The 21,470-nt window shown below is 34.8% G+C and overlaps 1 protein-coding gene across 1 annotated transcript in view; it reads left to right on the plus strand.

Moving 5' to 3' along the window:
• LOC108974964 overlaps positions 1 to 20,845 on the plus strand; it is a 316,781-nt gene extending 295,936 nt beyond the window's left edge. Inside the window, exons 8-10 of the mRNA XM_018943101.1 lie at positions 12,177 to 12,304; positions 14,809 to 14,977; positions 20,267 to 20,845. Of these exons, the coding sequence (XP_018798646.1) occupies positions 12,177 to 12,304; positions 14,809 to 14,977; positions 20,267 to 20,697 (728 nt within the window). The 3' untranslated portion in view covers positions 20,698 to 20,845. The remainder of the gene's footprint in view (positions 1 to 12,176; positions 12,305 to 14,808; positions 14,978 to 20,266) is intronic.
• Positions 20,846 to 21,470: the final 625 nt, after the last annotated feature.

Raw genomic sequence — 21,470 nt, forward strand, 5'->3', positions numbered from 1 at the left:
AACACGTTATCTACCTTATCGGGAATTAAATGAATATTAAATAGGCATTAACATGTCACTACAAAACCTCAGTCCTCTTATCAACAGATCACAATTTTACACAAATAGCAGTGTGTTTCTGGTTGCTGGCGTGTGGATAAATCCAGTTTAAAGGAATTTGTTCTTCATATGTATACGAAGTTTTGCTTTTACATCTGTCCATTATACCATTGATGTGATAATTGGTCCTATACCATGACCTGAGATGCAATCACACACTAGTACATTGCTTCCACCGCGTTTCACCTGCCTACAACAAGCGTGACGTGGATTGAGGCGTTGTCCGTTCGGACTGTGTACCACCTTCAATCCGCCGGTACATTTGATATTGAACTTCGATTCGTCGAAAAAATTTATATGCATGATCTGGCAACTGCGCCAGTCGGCTCTTTAAAGAAATTTTTGGGACTTTTTGTACTCATACAGCATGAAAGTCCACCTGGGACAGCTCGATTATCGCTGGTGTTGTATAGAACACAGTGATATAATTAACCGTAACTGTCTTGAAATAGATGTTGCAAATATAACATAGTTATTTTTATTGCCCCATTGTATGATTTATTCCAATAGGAATGCTGCGTTCATAAAATTGTTAAAAAAAAATTTCAAAAAAATGTTGAGAACACTGATTTCGAGCCATTGAAATAATATTCACCAACACCACTGCATAACAAATTGCAGTTCAATATGCTCTAAATCTTTTCCATTTAGCTAATATCTAAACATTATTCAACACACATTGCTGATCATTGAAAACAGTTAAGCAAAAAATTAAAGCGTATCCATTGTCGACTAGACCCTTCCACTTTTCATATTGAAATAAATAAATATTATGTGTATTCCGCGTATACGAGTTGACTTCTAAACAAAGGGAAAAGCAGTAAGCACGTTGCGGAATAGCTAGTGAGCTATTATTTAAACCCGCACAATGTCTGTAACCAAAACTGTTGAATAAGTATAAATAACCGAGCATCTAGATGTGTATGCATGTATGTGTATTAGCAAACTGTCTATTAGAGTGTCAATCAGTTAAAGTGTCGTAATGTCAGTGAATTTGTTTTCGCTTTACTTAATTTTTCCATTTTCGAATTGCTACAGCGCACATATTATTCATGACACTCATGGCCAACCTTCATTTATTTACTCTCTTATTTATTGCATGGCTGTGTGTGTGTGGAGCGTTTATATTTGTACAGTATATTTTAGTTGTTCATAGCATTTCATATAGAAACACGAGTGCATGTTTGCTTTGCAGAAGAACTTTGCTAGTTTATTTGTGACATTTGTCAGTGTTGCTGGAATTGTCGTTTCAATATTGCATTTAAATAAATTGCTTAGTGTGCAAGCGGGATGGGGCGTTGACTATCCTTTCGATACGCGTGTTATCTCATTCATCTAATTGACAATCAGTCAACCGAGTTGTAGCGGAAATTGTTGAATTTTTCGGGTTGTCAGCTATGAGCAAGTCAACTCAAACACAAAGTGTTGTCCTTTTTCCCCGTGTTTGTTGATTTTTCACATGGGTTGCTGCCGCCATTCATTTTTTAACATTACTAGTTTTACATGCTCTTATGTTCTGGATGATAAATTACCGTTGTGGCATGAAATAATGTTTAGTCATGTGAAACGTAATAAAAACCTATATGAAATTGCTTAAGAGTATTTGATACGAAGTTGAAATATGCTTAAGGATTAATTGGTAAACGAAATTAGAACCGTAGGGAAAACCGAAATATACATATGTTTCAACAGCTATTTTATAAAGGTCTGAATATGCAATACGCTACCTCTGTGCATAATTACCGTAATATAACAACTATGTAAAGATAAAGAAAAAAGTTTCAGTAATTTGGAGCTTAAAAGAAGGAAGATTAATATGTTTATATCCTATTGAAGCATCGCCTTCGTATATTATATATTCATATATATAATATATAACAACGAGTTTAGCAATTGTAAATTTTTTCTCGGGTAAGATAGCTGGGGGAGATAGGAATTATATGTTTTTATACAGACTTTGGTGGCAGACAGATACATCCGATAATCAGACCAAAGTTATTGAACATTGATGGATATTTTCTGTAGACTTTTGAAGTCTAGAGTTGAAATAAACTTGACTTGAGCTTTTTTTCAAACAGATCGATGAGGTTTCAAGCTATAACAAAAAGAAAAAATCCGTTATTTTTCCAATAGACCGCTTAGTCAGGGATCACTGTCAGCAAGGTTATGCCATAAGTTTGACAGGATTGGCAATGAATTAGTCACTATAAGCTCCTCCCATACTTTTAATCCCAGGCAGTACTATCAATAATTGAGCCATCTAAGTGAAGCAATTGCTTGGAAGTGCCCAGTTTCGCCCAATAAAAGATAAATATTGTTCCAACAGAAACACACTTTTTTGCCAGTATGAATAAGGGTTCTACGAAAGTGATATTTAGGAATTTCCTTATACTAGACCTTATAGAGAAAATTAAATTTGTTGGAAAAAACATTTGAAGTCAAATGTCGTATTAACAACATCTCAAGTAAGGAGGTTTCTTTGAGCCCCATTCACTTCGGAGTGGCCAGAAACGATTCCATAACACATGAATCAAGCAGTTCATGCCTTCCGGTCTTAGACCAAGTATCTCCTGGGTAGCCAAACAACATCCATTTGAAGACTTAAGTAAGAAAGCGAAACATCCTTTTCCAGGGTTGTTCGCTGAGTATGGAATCCACCACGTAAAAAAATACCCAAAAGGAAAAGACAAAGAAGCCTCGGATGAGATACTCTCCTTCTAATGACCACCACTGTAAACGTATTGAGGATTGAGATTTAACGGCGCTTACTTGAAATATTAAGTGCCTTAATTGGGAAGGATGATGTCGTCGCAAGAGTAAAGATCGACATCACCGCCGTCCAAAAATTTGGCCATATAAATGAGCGCAAATACAGTGAGGGATAGAATATTTGGCGCAATAGTCGGTAAACTTAGTCTTAGAAATATGGTTATCTGTAGTAATAGATTCCAGAACTTAAAAATTCACCAAGCTATTTGACTGTCTGCGGATCGATAAGCCACCAACCAGATCGACCATGTTATGATAAACAGGAGACATGTCTCCATTGTTTTACACGGACGCGCGTATGTTCCAAGGTCCTAAACTTGACTAGGATCACTACCTTGTTACAGCCAAAATACGCACCCGCCTCTACGCAGTAAAAAACGCACGTAAGCAAATAAAAGGAAGGCTTGACGTCGAAAAGCTACAATCACAACAGACAACTTTCGATTTTCTCATGCTCTCGAGAGCTCTCAACAACAACTGGGTATAAGAAAACAGTGGGATGGCATTTCAAGCTCCTTACGTACAGCTGCAAACGAACCATTGGGTATCGGTCAAAGCAAAAGAACAGCTGGTACGATGAGAAGTGCTTTGGGATAGATATCAAGAGTCGAAGGGAGAGGCCGAAATGCGTGAGTATGAAGAACTTGACAAGCTGGCTGACAGGGGTAATTCTACGAAAAGTTGTGACGACTAACTGAAGGCCTCAAGACCGGAGCATATTCTTCTAGACCATCAGAGGTGATCTAGTGACTGATGCCCAGAGCATACTGAGGTTTAAATGGTACTTATCTATTAATAGTTTTGCTAATTGAACTGTTTAAAAAGAAAGTATGCAAATAAATATTTATTGTATGTAGTAAATATAACGCTAATGGCCATAACAAAAGCATTCAACAATCATTTCACAATCGAAGAAACCTTTGCTAGCGATTCAATTAAGGAAATCCCATTTTCGTTAAGCTAAGGGCCAACAAAAACAATAAAATAAAACAAAATAAATAAATATATGCAATAATATATGTCGTAACTGCCAATAATGCAAACCCCGAAAGTCACATTTCCCCAGCATAAGCCACGCGCAACAAATAAAATAATGTGAAGCAAACAACCAATAAGAAAAAGGCAAAAAAAAAAAATATTAAATAAAGTAAACAAATAAATAAAGTGACAGATTGGGAGAGGATAAGCGGTGCTTTTTATAATCGCACACTTAAAGGGTTCAATAGCAAACAAAGCAGGGCAAAGGCACGCGACAGTGGTGGCTATAACAATAGCACGCAATAAAGTAGCAGCAGCAACAGCTGGAAGAAGAAAACTGTAATAAAATCAACAAAAGTGTTACGAAGGAAACTCGTGAAGAAAGGAGTCGCGCGTCACACAAAAGAGTTGAGGTCGATTTTTTTCGCTCTCTTTTTATTGAACATTACTTAATGTGGTTATTGTTGCATCAATGAGCGTGTTTGTGGGCTGACAACAGCTCCGCCAGCACATACATATAAATGAAAGTACATTAAATACAAATTGTGCCAACAAAAGAGGCCCATTTTTGCATATTTTTATGGCAACACAATCGGGTACGAAAGCATGTGTGTGGCTGGGTGCATGTGAGGGAGCGATTTTTCTTCAATAGTAATAAAATTGAAAAATTCTGTAAATTGCAGTTCGCAAAACCTCGACGCTGAAGTGTTGCTTCACAAGCACTGAATGGCTATAAAAATTTTATGACTTCCTCGCTTAAGCCACTGCTCACAAAGGTCAATGTTTGCGCCTGGATTTGCTTGTTTGTGTGTGCGCACCATTGATATTGATGAAAACCCAGTGAACTCTAGGGAAGTATGAATTTGTATGTGTTCACAGTTGTTATTGTTCTTGTTTAATAGCCAAATAGGGTTTAAGTATTATCTTCGAAAACGGAATATGCGTTGTTTTTTTTTTTTTTGGACTCCATTTTTATGAGTTGATATGTTTATAAATCAGTCATTTTTTAGGAAAGGTGATATAATATTTGTAAACAAATAATAAAAAAAAAAGTATTAAAAACACAATATGACCATAAATTATTAATAATATATGCATTTAACATACTACAAATGACACTAAAAATATTTTTGCAAGCAATCGCATATAACTGAGTATAAAAGTAGTGACCAAAACAAATATTCAGTATTTTCAGTCTTGACTAGGGCAAACCCAATCCCGTTGGAAATATTGTATTGCTTTTACTTTACTTTTTATATGTTTCCAATTTCTAAAGCTCCATAGCAGATGTAGATATTTGATAGATTTTATTCGCTTTTTATTGAAATTTTTTGTTTGATTTGTGGGTGCGCGTACATACATATGCACTCAGCGAAACTAGTGATAATCGGAAGCTTTTCTTATCCTCAACATGAAGGCAGCCACTATTCAAAGAAAAATAAATAAATAATCGCACAATAACAGTCACTCGACAAGACAGTTGTTGAGATAATATTAAAGAAAAACAAACACTGATGAATGTACGTTTGACACCAGCTCTTGTGGCTGTTTGACTTAATCTTCTATAAGATAGTGTAGAGAGTAAGTTACCGAAAACTTAGCTAACTAAGCTTTCCAAAATGATTCTGCAGGAATACTTTTTAATAGCATTTGTTATAAATGTACAGCGGTGCAAATGGTACGACCTTATTATGACAGTTTCAAACTTTCATTATAAAAATTGCATAATTCTTTTTATAAAAGATTTTCTTCCTATATGTTACGATATGCTTAAGATTTATAACCAATATTGCAAAAAATGCATAAAATACAATTAGCATAACGCTTAAATTAAATATTTTTTTGCTTTGTAACCTCGAAAGTCGCAATGAAATGAATTTAAAATGTTTTAATTCCCAATACATAATAGAAATGAACTTTATTCCAAAAATTCGAATAAGTATTAAAAATTAAATCGTAATCCTTAACTCAATCCGGTATGAAAAAAATATCAAGCCCGAGTATATAATTGACAAGCTAATCTAAGTTCGGAAGCAGACGAACATTCTATGCTCTTGCAGTTTACACGAATCGAAATCTGGGAAATACCTTAAGGTCAGGAAGTGCACTAAGATTGAACTGAAATAAATTCTACTAACTGAAACTAAACTCTCACTATCTATGTATGTATTTTAGGAAAGAAAAAGTTTCAGCAAAAAACAAAAAAAAATAATAATTCTTTCCAAATGAACGAAAGACCATATTAAATCATCGAATGAAACTTATCCAGATATCAAATTTGACCTGGACTGATCAGTTTTTACAATGCAACAAAATGTTTTTCTTAAATTCCTTTTTTACGTTTATGATCTTGCTCTGCTTTTATAAACTTGTGCGTGCTTGTCAACTATATGGCGAAACCAAATATGAAACGAAGACAATATCGAAGTTGGTCAAAAATCAAAGATATACTTATCCTATCTTTGTTTAAAGGATTACATGGGTTTCCTCGGTTAAAAGACATCCTTTTTTCTAGATTTTTTTTTCATATAAAATTGGAAAAAAAGTTTTCCTTGTACAAATATACTTTATCAACATAGAAATTCTGAAATATTACAAAACCAAGATATTTTAAACTCGTCCATTACGCCGCCATTTCCGGTGACACATCGGAAAAAAGATGTGTTCGCATTTGCCGGATAACTCCTTACAGGATCGTCTAATTTGAAAAAATGCCTTTTGGTTACAATATTAACACTTAGAACTTGAACGAAGGAAAAAAACTGAAAATTGAATTTTTGGCAGATATTTTTTCAACAAAATTAAAATATCAGTGAAAATTACGCAATTTAAAATCATCTTAAAAAACTGTTGACCTGAACCTTCCGATATAAAAGATAAACGAGATCGCACTGACGTATAGGCGCTTTTTACGTCGAAAAAACCCAAACGACATCCCTTCGCTTATGTGCTCTTGAAGAGTTCCAATAAGATCTTATGTCTTCGATCCAAATTTTGTTCAGCAATGAGGTCCATTTCTGACTCAATACGTATGTAAACAAGGAAAATTGCTTAAGAGATTAAAGAGCTGCCATTTAATCCATACAAAAACAACGAGTATGGGTGGCTTGTGACAATACAATGGTGCATGAACAAAATTATTATGATCTGTATGGTGCAAAGGTGTAAAAATTAAAAGAATAATGTTTTTGAATTATGAATTCATGGCGTCTGCACACTCCTTATTCTAACTAAGACAGTTATCTTTTCGAAAAGAGTACTTATTTTAATAACATTTTCAACATAGCTAAACACTCTTTCTTTATCTGTGTTTAATTATAATATTTCAGTCAGAAAAACATATTTATTTTTAAATTTGTATGAGTTTAAGTACGAAATTCGCCACGACGTTTATTGCACCCAAAACTAAATGTCGGAAGTCCTCTAAAATATATATTCAAATGTTCAGCATTACGATGAATGGATTGCGCCATGTCCTTCTGATTGTTTGACCGTCCGTCTGTCTGTATATACATTGCAATATTGTATACGCCTTCTTGTCGAAACCGATAATATAGGATCACCATACTTTAGAGCTGCCACACAAACTGAACGATTGGAAGCAAGTTCTTGTAAACAAGTATTTGTAAGAGATTTAAAAGTTCCATTCTGATTTTTATTCCAAAAATATCATGAATTAACTTGAATTGATGAAATTTCGAAGTCATAATTTCTACAACACTAAATAGTTTATTTATTTGTTTTTTCCATAGTTCAGTTTCTATTAGTACTTATGCAAGAGAAAATACAATCCTATATGCCTTCACACCACTTTCTATCGCCTTAGAGAGCTAAACACATAAGGGTCTTTGAGCACGCGAAATTTTAGTCAAACTTTTCCCTTTCGTCATTAAAATGCATAAGAATTGTAAGGTTCATTTAAGCTGTTTTACAAACATATGCAGAGGGAACGACACTTTTGATAGAGAATGAGAAGTATTCAGTATAGATAAGAATGTGCCATAGATTTCGATTATATATTATATTTTTATACCCTGAACAGGGTACCTATATTAATTTTGTCGCGAAGTTTGTAACACCCAGAAGAAAGCATCGGAGACCCTATAAAGTATATATATAAATGATCAGTATGTTGAGCTGATTCGATTTAGCCATGTCCGTCTGTCTGTNGATATCGTTTTGAAATTTTGCAAACACCATTTTCTCTTCAAGAAGCTACTCATTTGTCGGAACTGCCGATATCGGACCACTATAACATATAGCTGCCATATAAACTGAACGATCGGAAYCAAGTTCTTGTATGGAAAACTTTCACATTTGACAAGACATATTAACGAAATTTGGTATAGATAATTTTCTAAGCCAACAATGTAATCTCCGAAAAAATTGTTCAGATAGGCTCACTATAGCATATAGCTGTCATATAAACTGAACGATCGGAATCAAGTTCTTGTATGGAAAACTTTCCCGTTTAACAAGATATATTCACGAAATTTGGTATAGATAGTTTTCTAAGGCAACAATATAATCTCCGAAGAAATTGTTCCAATCGGTTAACTATAGCATATAGCTTCCATACAAACTGAACATATAGTTACTAACATAAATGCACCTGTGAAGGGTATTTAGCTTCGGTGCAACCGAAGTAAACGTTTTTTCTTGTTTTGAATATCGTTGTTTTTAAAAGAAGTGCTTATTATATGTATGTCCATATGTAGTATGTACGCATGTTTTTTGTCGCTTCTGGAAAAGTTGTTATTGCAATAGCATCTTTATTTCGAAAACAAATAACTTTAGTAATCGTTGAAACCATTAGTATGAGATAAGTTTATTTATATATACTTTACTTTTTTTTAAGTAAATCACGAACAAAATAATTAACTGACCAATATTTCGGTTTAAGATGCCGTCATTTATTTCTTACTCATAGCCGGTCAATACTTATACTGACGTAATCGCAAAATAGCTGTCGAACGTAAATATTTTTTAGATTAATTTTTTATCAGTACTTGGTTGCCATCTCATAACTACATTTCCGAAATTATGAAATATATTCAAATGGTTTATTATAGCAAAAGAGAAAGTTTTTAGCGGATGTTTGACGAATTTAGGGAAATCTTGAATTTTATATATTATGAGCTCAACTGTCATTGACTCTACTTTGTATTACAATCAAATATATTGCTCACCAAACACACAGTATTTCTGTTTAAAAAGAAAACAATTTCAAAATTATAAGTATTATCAAACAGAGCTTTATTGAAAATGGCTGCAATAAAACGCATATAAATTCTTGACCTTCAGTGTATTAGACTTTGCAGGAAAGAGTAAATAAATACTCCTATCTTAATGCATTAAAGCAAATTTATTTTATGAAATATATTACTCGGTTTCCTTAAGCGCTTAATTGCTTACAAAAAGTAAATATGTTTATCCCCGCTGTCAACATAAATAACGTGATACAGCGTACTTCTAACGTTACCAATAAATTTTCATAATTAAAAATTTACCTAATTAGGTCAAGCTGTCAACGGTGCCCCAGAATTCTAACCACACCATAATCATCTAACTGACCACATGAAACACTCTGTGCGGCTGCTGCAGCATAAAGCGACCAAAGATAGCCAAATACAAGCGAAAACAAGTCGAGGTCAAATTAATGTTTGGCTATTAATAGCACCTGCTGCCCCAAGCGCTCGCAAACACACACACATAATATATAAACAAGTAATCCGCTCTGACACATAATTTCAGATATGCTGCTGCCACAACCGAGCATACAGGCAATTTGCGCAGAAACTAATTTTAGCGGTTTTAAACCAAATTAACTTTATTAATAAGAACTTGCTGGTGCTGCTTTTGTGTGGGAAATAGTTAGTTGCAAATAATGGCTAAGGTGATGTGGTGGGTTGTGAATTTTTTTTTTTGGAAATAGCTTTTTGGAAAAATTAGAGGAAGTAAAATTTCGGGTGAATTTTTGGGCTTCTGATTTTATATTGTATTTGTATTTACTTTATTGTTGTTTGGTTAATAATTTTTAATTTTTATAAATCTTCTCTTTACAAATTTGTTTAACGTAAAAATTCTGAATTTTAAACCAAAATCAAAAGGAGGGCAAGGTTTTCAAATTATAAGGGCTCTGAAATAACCTTAAAAATATATGGTTCACTAAGGAAAACGGTTTGATAACTACGGTTCTCTTACTTTCATGCATGTTTTTCCTTTTATTTACGCAACATCACTCATAGCCCTAGGTGTGTCCTTAAATTATTATCTCAAACAAGTCAAAGCAAGTTAAAAAGTCGACTGGGAGGCAAAAAACTGCGTATAGCATTACTTTCCATGTATATATTGCAAAATCATCTTTTTTATTATCTTATGATTATCATAAGCGGACTGTACCATATGTTACACTTGCGACTGAACTACATTAATATTACTCATACGCTCCGGTGGATGTAGCCTACTGAGAGTAACGAAATGGCATGAACCATCAAGGAAAAGAAAAGAACAAAAAAAATTAAACCTGGGCAAAATAAAAGAAAAACGAAACAACCATTAAAAGATGTCTTCAACTATTTAACCCTTTTATGAGACTTCTAAACGATTTCTAAACTTATTCTTCTACTTCATTTAGCCAAGCAATAAGAAAAATGTTGCCTAGTCATAACTTAAGATATAAAATTCCACAGCTAAGGCTTGCTGCTGCACATATGGCAGCCATAACAGCAGTTAATACAAATGTTATTCTCAATTCCCAAAGCATATCTGCAATGCTCAGCAGTGCCGCCACAATCGCAGTCCACGTCAACGTCCCAAACACAAAGTAATCTTTGCCAAAAAGCTTTTTTCATATGCGAATATATACATTTTATATGAGAACCGCATATTAATGCAGCAAATTAAAAGCGTAAGGTCATAATTTCCGCTGAGATCACCACCTCATGCGATAGTGAGAGTTGCGCTCAGCACAAAATAATAACACAAACATGGTAGCCACTAAAAATATAGCTGCGTCTGACAGCGCGTGGATTTCCAAAATGTATAACCCAAAAAAAAATTAAAAAATACCAAGTGGGAGTAGATAAACAAACATGCTGCATGAGAAGCGAAAAATACACGAAATGGAGCAAAGGAAAACTGTGAAATGAGAAAGCAAAATTTCGGCAAGTCCACTAGTCCGTTGCAGATGAACACAAGAAATCGTTTAATTTGGTAAACAAAAAAGGATTTTCTGGATAAATTTCGTGCGTGCGAGTTGCGTGTTTGTGTGTACACTTTTCTTTTCTTGTGAAAATGTGCTACCATATCGGTATGTGTGTAAGACATTCTGGAATTGATTATAGTTACCTCTAGGGGCTAAGCTCTCAATAAACTTAAAGAAAATGCAAAACCACGCTTGAATGAGTATTTGTAAATAAGTGAGAATAAATACGATAAACCTTAGGTTGCTTATTTGAAATACTCGTATAATCTTTACTTTTGTTTATGAGACAGTCAAATGAGAGATTAAGCGCATATTTAGTATATGCAATTGCGGAGGCGAAATGCTTTATATTTGAGAACATTAAGTCATTTTGTTAATGACTATATTTATACGTATATACAAGTAATGGAAATTACTGAATAATTTTCAACAAAAATGCAATTTTTCAATATTTCTATAGAGTTTTAGAGTTTAATTAACAGAAGTATAACCTCCTGCAGAGAAGTGACCATTCAGTTATACAGCAGAACTGCGACCCTAACCTTGAAGTCATTCATGGGTTGAGGGTTGGTCGAAAAGTGCCTAATTTCGCAAACAATAGCATCGAGTGTCTTTATGACAAGACTGGTATGAGTGCCGGGCCATAGCAGAATCGCAGTAAATTGCAAAGCTGATGAGCCAGCAATGAAAGGCATAGAACCAACGTAGGAGTTTTCCTTTTTACGGCATCACAAAGAACTACATATACCAGTTTCAAAACCTAACCTAAGCTTACCAGTATATTGCTAAATTCCATATGTCCCCAAGATCAGACAATATTTCGATATCGATGGCTATATAAAATGCTTGTTCTCAAATTATTTGGCTGAAATAGGTTTAAAAAAATAATTTTTTTTTTTTTTTTTCAAAATAATTATACTATCTGAGTTATACTTAATTCTTTTACTTTTTTAACAAGTAAAAATTTTCGCTGAAGTTATTAGTACTAGTCTCCGCTAAAACAAGGCAAAATCCAAATTATCTCTATATATTTTAAATTTGGTGAATTTTTTATATAATTACTGCATAATCTCCCACAATTTTTTTATTATACTAATAACATTTGTCTATGAATTTTTTACAGAACCCATAACAGAAGTAATTGGCGGACCAGAGTTACATATAAACAAAGGTTCAACAATCAATTTGACTTGTATTGTCAAATTCGCCCCAGAACCGCCGCCCACAGTCATTTGGTCACACAATCGGGAGGTAAGTGAAAGTTGCGTGCAAAACAAAGACACAAAAGATTTTCGACTTGTCGACAAGAGCAATTTTTTACTAAAAGCAATAAAAACCTAAAAAAATTAAATCCTAAAAGTAAACTTACAACTACCATGACTGATGAAAAAAAACAATATACATAGATATGTATATAAATTCCGTTATATATACTTTACATACTTACATATGTATATATATGAAGCGGAAAAAAATCATTATAAAAAATTGCTAATAAGGATAATACCCAGAGTAAAAGGTCAACCCACTTCGCTCACATATGTATATGTACATATATATAAATATACGCTTACTAATCCACATATATGTATGTATTTATCTGACTGTTCTCAAAATACGAGTGTTTGATTTCCCACTGTCATAAAATATAGCATTTACTTGACAAATAAATGTGAAAACGTTTTGACGAGGGTTCCGCTGAGTTTTATACGCTTCATAAGCGTCTCACTCAACTATGCACGAACCGTAGGCAAGCAAAAGTAAAACAAACCAAAAAAACGCAAACGTCAAAAGGGAAAAAATTCTTTCAAATGTTTAAGCTAATGGAAGTGGGAAGACTCACCACACTCCATCAAATAAAATAAACTGACATTATGTAATGTGAAAAAGAACTAAGAGACATAACGACTTTCAAAACAACCATAATAAACAAGGGAATTTCCAATCCCTCAAGCGAAACACTAAGTAAAATTTATTTGCTAAGCGGCTATTGATGTATTTATGGTGAACACATTTTTCTGATTTAAAACTGCACGCGTTTTGGTGCTAATATTTATTAACAGAGCAACTAAGTTCGCGATTACGATGTTAACGCTGGCGGAGGAAGGCCAAAAGCCTTTGAAGACAGTGAAAATTAGACGATGAGGATCCATATCAAACGCAAGGTAAGATTGCTCTTCAGCTTTCGGAGTAAGCGGTAAGCCATGTCATAGAGAAATTGGAAGTCCTAGGCCTCCACCCCCCAACGGCACGTGGTCTTACTAAGAAGCATTTCTACTCACAAGACAACATCGAAAATGCCTTGGTTCTTGGAAAGAAATGGCATTCGAACTTTCGCAGAAGGATGGAAGTTGCGATTAGCGATGGACAATACTTCGAGCAATTCACTTGTAAACATAACAATAAAATGCATTTTCATGAAAAAAAAATAGCGGGAAGTTATTTCTGCATCCATACATTTAACCCTTTTTAACTTGTGACATGACATGTAAAATTATTGCGTGTTTTGCAGCTGTTTACCATAGAAACAAAAAGTTCGCTTAAAATTTTATACTTCCAATGGAACCATGGCTGTGCATATGTTTACAATGTCACATAGTTACAATTATTTTATGTCGTTTGATTCATCACCAATACAATTATTCGAGTGACACAAAGCATTCAGTTAAAAGTCGTGAGATCAGCGACAATTTCCATTAAGCGAGTCCTCTATCCACCTTTGTTAATGACAACAACTTCATAAAAGTTGAATTAGCGCTTTAAAGCCTGCCGTGCTCGCATCATAGCTATAGCAAAGGAACAACTCGACGCATTTTGATTAATGTTTGTGCCAAAACAGAAAAATAAAATTCCCTGAAGGCCAAATTTATAAGAATTGTATAGAAATTTGGGTTAGTATTTTGGTTTTCAATAGGGCACTGCAAAAGTAAACCTATAGAGACAGCAAAGGACGCCTTATTTTACTCGCTTCTTTGACATTTTTCTTCAGTGAGGTTTACCATTTCATTATTAGAATATATACGATCCAACCAGTCAAATTTATTAAAATTTGCTATAATTATAAAAGGTGATTATAAATATTTGCAATAAAATACAAGAAAATGTCAGATTGACATTGGCATTTTTTTAGATGGTACATAAACCTTAGTGAGAGACTTGGCAGACGAATGGATAAACGAAGGATATCACGATTGATACGTTATCCCATATTTTTTTTTACTTTAACTAAAAATGAAAAACTAGTCTTAAGTCCAAATAACCCAATCCATATCAATAATAGAACCCAATTCATATGAATAAAAAAAAAATCATTACAAAATTATTTGTGATATTTGTTTAGCCCACTAAACAACTCTGCAAATATTTATCAAAAGAATTTGTCATATTATCTAGCTAACATTTTAAGGCCTTATTTATTCCTTCACTTAATATGAAGACGTAGACCCATATATATCTTAACACTAATATAGAAAGCTTAAAAAATAGGCACCCTACTTTTTTGTATGTTTTCTCCGACAACAGCACTAACAGACACAATAAGTTATATCAATACAATCAATAATATGGGCCTTATATAACATTTCGTGGTATAATGTTATCATGAATTAGTGAGAACAAGCTTAAATTGCAGTTTGCAAAACTTACAACACTTGTCAACAAAGTTATAGTCAATTTAAATGTTAAACATCTTTTATGAAAATTAATATTTCCCAAAAAATTTATCACAGAAACACCTCTTATTCTTACCATTTCAGGTCATAAATTTTGATTCGCCACGCGGTGGTATATCATTAGTAACTGAGAAGGGTGTAGTCACTACCAGCCGATTATTGGTGCAAAAGGCCATACAACAGGACTCGGGACTATACACTTGTACGCCGTCAAATGCAAATCCTACATCGGTGCGCGTGCACATCGTGGATGGTGAGTAGATAAAAAACAAAAGCAACTTTCCGTATGAACGCCAAATTGAAAAGATTAACTGCCTGAAAGTTAGCAAAGCAATATTCCTGTTACATAGCTGCAGCATGTTTTCAATGAGCACCGATTGCTAACTGCCTTAGCAGAGTTATGTTCAGATATGCTCAAGTTATGTGTGATGAAAGTTGTTTTGATATATTCCAATTGGCTGATTTATGGTTTTGGAAGCACGCCTACGTAGATACGCTGAACGAAGTACGAAAAAGTCTATGCTTGTGCTTTAATATTGGAAGCAAGTTTTAGTTTATTGCTAGTGGACGTGTTAGGACTACTATATGCTATTCAACATTTGAAATTTCTACTATATATGGCCTAACATATTATATAGTATGTGTGTGAGTTTGTACGTATGTATTTCTATTGGTCACCGTTTTCTGGACTTTTTCATACAGCAACAATAATAATAGCAATTCATTAAGTTCACAAGCATGTAGGTGAGATCAACTCTGAGGCATCAAAACAATTATTTCTACAATCCGTAAGAATCCAGGTATCAAACTTAAGCGATTAAACTTTATATGAAACCAGCAATAAATAGCTTAATTGGCAAACAGCGTAACAGCACATAGCTGAGCAGAGCTTATCATATGTATGTTGCTTTAGAGTTTTGTCGCCGCACAAAATTATACCTCCATAGCTTTTTCAGGTGAAAAAGATATCATGTAGCAGGTTAACCCCTTTCGAAGAGAACTGCTCCATTTTTGGCCATATTCCGGTGGCTTGGAGTCAGGTTACAATAGCGGTAGTTCCGAAGACCTGGAAAAACTCTCATGTCACTGCTAAGGACTTCAGTCCTGCCAGCCTGTCTTTGTATCTATTAAAAACGTATATGTGGACGGTCAGTCGATACTGTCTTGCATACGGAAGGGCCATGGCCGAAGAGAGTCCTTATAAGATTATGGTGTGGGTACCTTCCATGATATCGGAGGGATCTTCAACAGCGTACGGCAAGAGGCGGTTATTGGAACCCCTATATCATTTATACTCTTATTTAGGACAGAACCATTGTAAATAAGGGAACCCCTCAAGAGGCGTTCTTTCTCTTTTTCTTTAGATCCTAGTGGTGAACGATCATTTAAAGGAATTCAAGTGGTTTCTTACCTAGACAATGATCATACAGGTATACACTAAGGACAACACCAACAATGGCACTCAACTCTATTCTACATGATGTACACATAGTTGATAGGCAAGCTGTACATATGAAAGGCCTCGGCCTTGAACACACTGAAATTCTTCAATTTATTACGTTCCTTACAATTTAGATCTTCACCTATCGGTTCTTTTTCTGCTGTCTTGGGAATGATATGCTTCTTCTGTATAAATCCAAGCTAAGAGGGAACATAGGAGGTGGAGCACTTTAGCGTATTTCAGGGGGAGGTGGCTGTCATTAAGGTAGCAGTAATGTAGCCTTCTTCAGAAAGGGGTGTATTCAATCCATTAGCCGATATGCTATTCTGGCTTTAAACTCACATTGAAATTGCAGGAGATTGATGACTGATATGCCGATTAGCTTGTTAGGGAGGATCAGTCGTTTTTCAAATGAATCCACTGGCCTTGAGTGATTTTAGAAATTTGATTTCTGATCAACATCTACAACCTGTGCACCTGTGAGATCCTTCTGGCCCAAAGTGAACCGTAAAAGGCCCTCGGAACTACTTGCACTTAGCAAAGTCATTCTCGCCGCATTTGTAGGATCAAACCACAATTGACCGACTTTTCCCATACGGAGATTGAAATATCTCGGTTGACATATATTTTCAGGATCTATCAAAGTGGCTGCGATTTATATTGAGAGAATTTGTGTATATAACCCACCATATCCTCACCATATCAAAAAAAAGAAAAAAAAATTATTTTATCATATCATATTGTATTATATATCAAACCTTACATTAGAAATATGAGTTAAATATGTAAGAAAGTAAAACATGTCTGCAAAAAGTAACTGATTAAGCAAATTGTTTTTGCTCCTTGTTGTTGGAATCAGCTTCTCGTTAACTAATGTTAAGTTTTCCACAGAGGAGCAATCAAAAATGATCAAAACATCTAACAACTTAGTAAATGAAAGTTTTGCAATTAATTATAGTTGTTTGACCACGTTTCCGAGTGTGAGTATGTCAAAAACTACAGGCATCACTGGCAAAGTTAAGTTTCCCTGCTTTCCGGGGTACGTTAAACGTTTAACGCTGTCGAACTAGTTTGAGCGCGCTCAATGTTAATAGCCCACAGTTTTCGCAGACCAGACGAAGCGCCTAGAGCGACCACACATATACACCAGCGTGGTGGTTAACGGCCATTAGCGCAAATAGCGCACTGCGCCACTTTTATGCCACATAAATTGAGGAAATGATTGCTCTTAAAGTGAAAGTGAATGGGGTAGCGCAGTGTGAGCACACGGGTGTGTAATTATATTTGCTAAACACTTTCGCCTATTCCCCCTTCCTCCCTACAGGGCTATATAAATATGTATGCGAGCACTAAAACTAGTCAATGTTGTAAAAGTCATGCATAAATCATGCAAATGGCCACGTAATTCAAGTAAAAGCATAACGCTTGCTCAACGCGCTTCACTCCTTCACTCCGAAATGGCTGACTGCTTGGCTGGCTCATAAACATGATGTGCATAAAAGTCGATTAATTAGCGAATAGTAAATTAAGCTGAGTATGAGAGTAAAACTCACGAGAGCTGGGCGTCCGTGTAGAGTTTGAGTTTACTCAGCAAATTGGTGGAGTTCGGCACTAATTTCGTAAACGTGAGACATTAGTGTGATTAAAAATAAGCAGATATTGGAAGAATTGTTGTATGGCCGATGCATAATAAGTGTCGAAAAGCTATGAACAGTCGGTTGTGTGGTTAGGTCCACAAGGTGTAGCCTTTTGACATACTGCAAGTTCTTAGATCAGCTCTTATAGTAGTGTATTTGATGGAGTGAGTTTAGTTTTAAGTTATTTGGGATAAACTCTACGTTAGTAAGGAGTTTAATATGTACACGAGTGGAATACCGAATGTTCGCTATAAACTAATACTTATATGAGGTTTCAGGTATAATTATTTAAATACTGAGATGACTTAAAGGTTAAATGCTATGAAACTGCTAAAAAAAGTACTCTTTGCTGTCTCAGTTAATAAGGTCCACAACAATCATAATAACTGCATAAATTTTTGCTAAGAGAGACCTCCCTATAAACCGTTGCAAAATTTTTGTCCTGGACCTTAAATATACTATATTTAGTAGGGATAGTATAATTATATAGTTTTTGGAGATTTATAGTTAATTGTAGACCATTCCAAAAAAGTTTGTGTGCCGAAGGCAATAAACTTCTAAATCAAATAACAAGCGTATCATATTCTTGTAAACACCTGAGTCTAATCTCTATCAACGTAAGGCGAAATTGCTCATAAAAATATTCTATTTTTCTTCTGAGCCGTTTAAAAAATAGAAAAAACAATTTCTTAACCAATAAACTCAACTAAACTTCAACTCCTATTTAAATGAAAAAATACTTTGGTATATTGGGTTTAATTAATATTCATCCCTAAAGTGCGAAAACGATTTCTCAAATAGGGAGGTTCTTCAATGACTGCTTTTACTAAATGAATGAAGAAGTATAAATTTTAATATTTCTCTCGGCGAAACAGAAGTTTGGGCTTTGAATATGAATACGACCTTAATAAAGAGCCGACAAAAATATTCTCAAATTTCTAGCCAGAAACACTTGAAAGAAAGACTTAGAAAAGGATTAACCAATTTCTCAGAATATCGCACTCCGGACAACTGCAGGTGTCTGTTAAGCTGAAGCAAAAGTTCACAGTGATGACATTTTGCCCCAGTCAAGGGGTATAACGAACTACTCTCCAAGCAGTTGCTATCTCAAATTTTTAACCGAGATCACTTGTTTAGTAACCGGCTTCCCTCGGTTAAAACATTAAACCAACTACACTTCGGACGAAACTTATTCACGACACATCTTCCAAGCGGAAGTACTGGGCATAGACACAACTTGCAAGGCTCTATTGAATAACTACGAGACGATACATAAAGCAACAATATACATGGATAGTCAGATGGCTCTCGTGGGCTTGTCGTCGTTCATGATTATTTTCAGCATAGTCCTTAATTACAAGAAGGCACTTAGCTCACTAGACGACAAGCTCACCTAAACTTGATCTGGGTTCCCGAACATTTTCGACAGGAATATAATATTTTCGGCAATGAAAAAGCAGACAAGCTAGCAAATGCAGGAGCTTTTCTTAACGAATCCGAGGAAGAGTTAATACCAAGCCTGTTAGGATCGATTAAGAAAGAGCTCAATATATAATTTCAACAATTAGCAAATAACAGATGGAAAAGTGCAACAAAATGCAATATAACTAAACAGATATGGCCGCAATAGGATAAGAAAAGAACTAACGACTTATAAAATAGATCCAGGAAAAATATCTTCTGAATAACTGTTACAATAATAGGGCATTGACTATTTGGAGAGCATGGGTCCAAAATAGGTATGCGATACAATAACATAATTCCACTTTATCTGTGAGCACCCAGATCTAACACAGAACACCATGGAATCCATCAAGCATCAAACATTGAATTGATGTCTGCAAAAACCATATCAGACATTTTTAGCTTCTTCGAAACCACAAAGTGGTTTGAACGTCAAGATGAAACATGATAGCATCCAAATGGCACAGCAGCCGATAATAAGTAGTATAATATAATCCTATTTACCTAGACTATACTCGGACATAGCCAACATACTATATATGTACATTAATATTCTGCATATAAAAGGTTCCTATAAAATTTAGTCATCTAATTTCCCTTTACCTAAAGTCCGATCCTAACGAAACACCTAGTTTAATGGATCGATTGATATATAGCATCGATTACAAGTAATTTACTGTTTTTACGAATAATAGTTATTACAACAACAAAATCAGCTATATATAATATAATAACTGAGCGATGTTGTTAAGATGACGAAAAAGAAATTACTATAAACCTTGAACCGTCTTCCCTCGAAGACACATCTTAAAATAAAGGTTCTGACTTTGGCAATATCTAACGTTCACTATGAAATCAGGAAAATTTAAATTTTCTGAATATTATTATTTTTCATTTTGAATATTAAGCAGTTAACTCTTTTTTCTTCAAACTATTTACGAGCATTAATATGCAAGCCACTTCAATTTATTTGCAACCAATTTGTGTCATTTCTGTGCAGGTGAACATCCCGCTGCTATGCATCATGGACACGCCACACCACAAGTCCAACCACCCCCTGCTACGCTCCTACTGCTCCTGGCACTCCTAGCCGTATTGCTGCTGCAAGAGCACCCCAGCCAATCGACAGAAAAGCAAAAACAAAAGCAACACCAACAACCAGAAGAAAATCGAGCTGAGCTGCCACAGCATTATAAACTGCGTCAACGCATCCGATGGAAGTGGTGGCAAAGCAATCAACTATGGAATGAAAAATTTGCGGTCTACCAACGAACAGAGCCATTCACTATGGAATTGTCACAAATGGTAAGAGGTCACGCGCCAGAGCGGGTGGCGAAAATGTGTCGCAATGCAGCACCAATGCTTTTACTGCCAACACAAAAGACGCAAAGACGTCGAGAGACCGACGACAAGGCGGCAGCAGCAACATAGCCATCAAATGGCAATTGGAATAGAGAGTAGAATGGCACTCGAATTGATGTAAATTAAGTTCCCATCCAGATCCTAATAGTTAAACGAAAACTTAAAGTACTTTTTTAAGCGCTTTAAAAGATAAATAATAAAAAAACTATGTAAAGTAGCTTTGGGTGTGTTTGTGTGCGTCTGTAAGAGCGACAGTGTGGCTGCATTTATGAGCGTAGTTGTTAGGGTAAACTATGACTTACGAGTAAATAAAGTTATTATCACTAGGAAGGTAAGGGATTACCATAAAATATAAATTAGAATGAAAATGACAATTATTTAAAGGGCGAGAGTGAAAGAATTTATAAATAGAAAGTGCGGCAAAAACAGAGAGATTAACAAGAAAAATATTGTATGCTACGACTTGTTTAAGGTTCTCGCAGTAAATGACTGGTACGGTGAGAGTAAGTCTAAACAAACCAAACTACCAACTCTATTAGTATGTTACAAGAATTTCACAAAACTCTGATTATATGTATGTATATTAACGTGTAAATTATGGTTGGCGGTGAACAAAAGTTTTAGTAAAATCTAAAGAGTATTTGTGGAACAAAATGCACACAGAAAATATCAAATATATATATATAACATTTTTAAACTTAAAGTAGGCTTCTCAACTCGAGAACAGTGTAAACATATGCATTCTTGGATATTTGGACAAGCACAGAAGCATAGTTTTAGGAACGGTACTATTAACAAAAACTAATTGTCACATACTATAACTAATTATCCATAGCATTTCT

This window comes from Bactrocera latifrons, unplaced genomic scaffold, assembly GCF_001853355.1.
Source record: "Bactrocera latifrons isolate USDA-ARS-PBARC rearing strain unplaced genomic scaffold, ASM185335v1 scaffold_6, whole genome shotgun sequence".
Lineage (NCBI taxonomy): Eukaryota > Metazoa > Arthropoda > Insecta > Diptera > Tephritidae > Bactrocera > Bactrocera latifrons.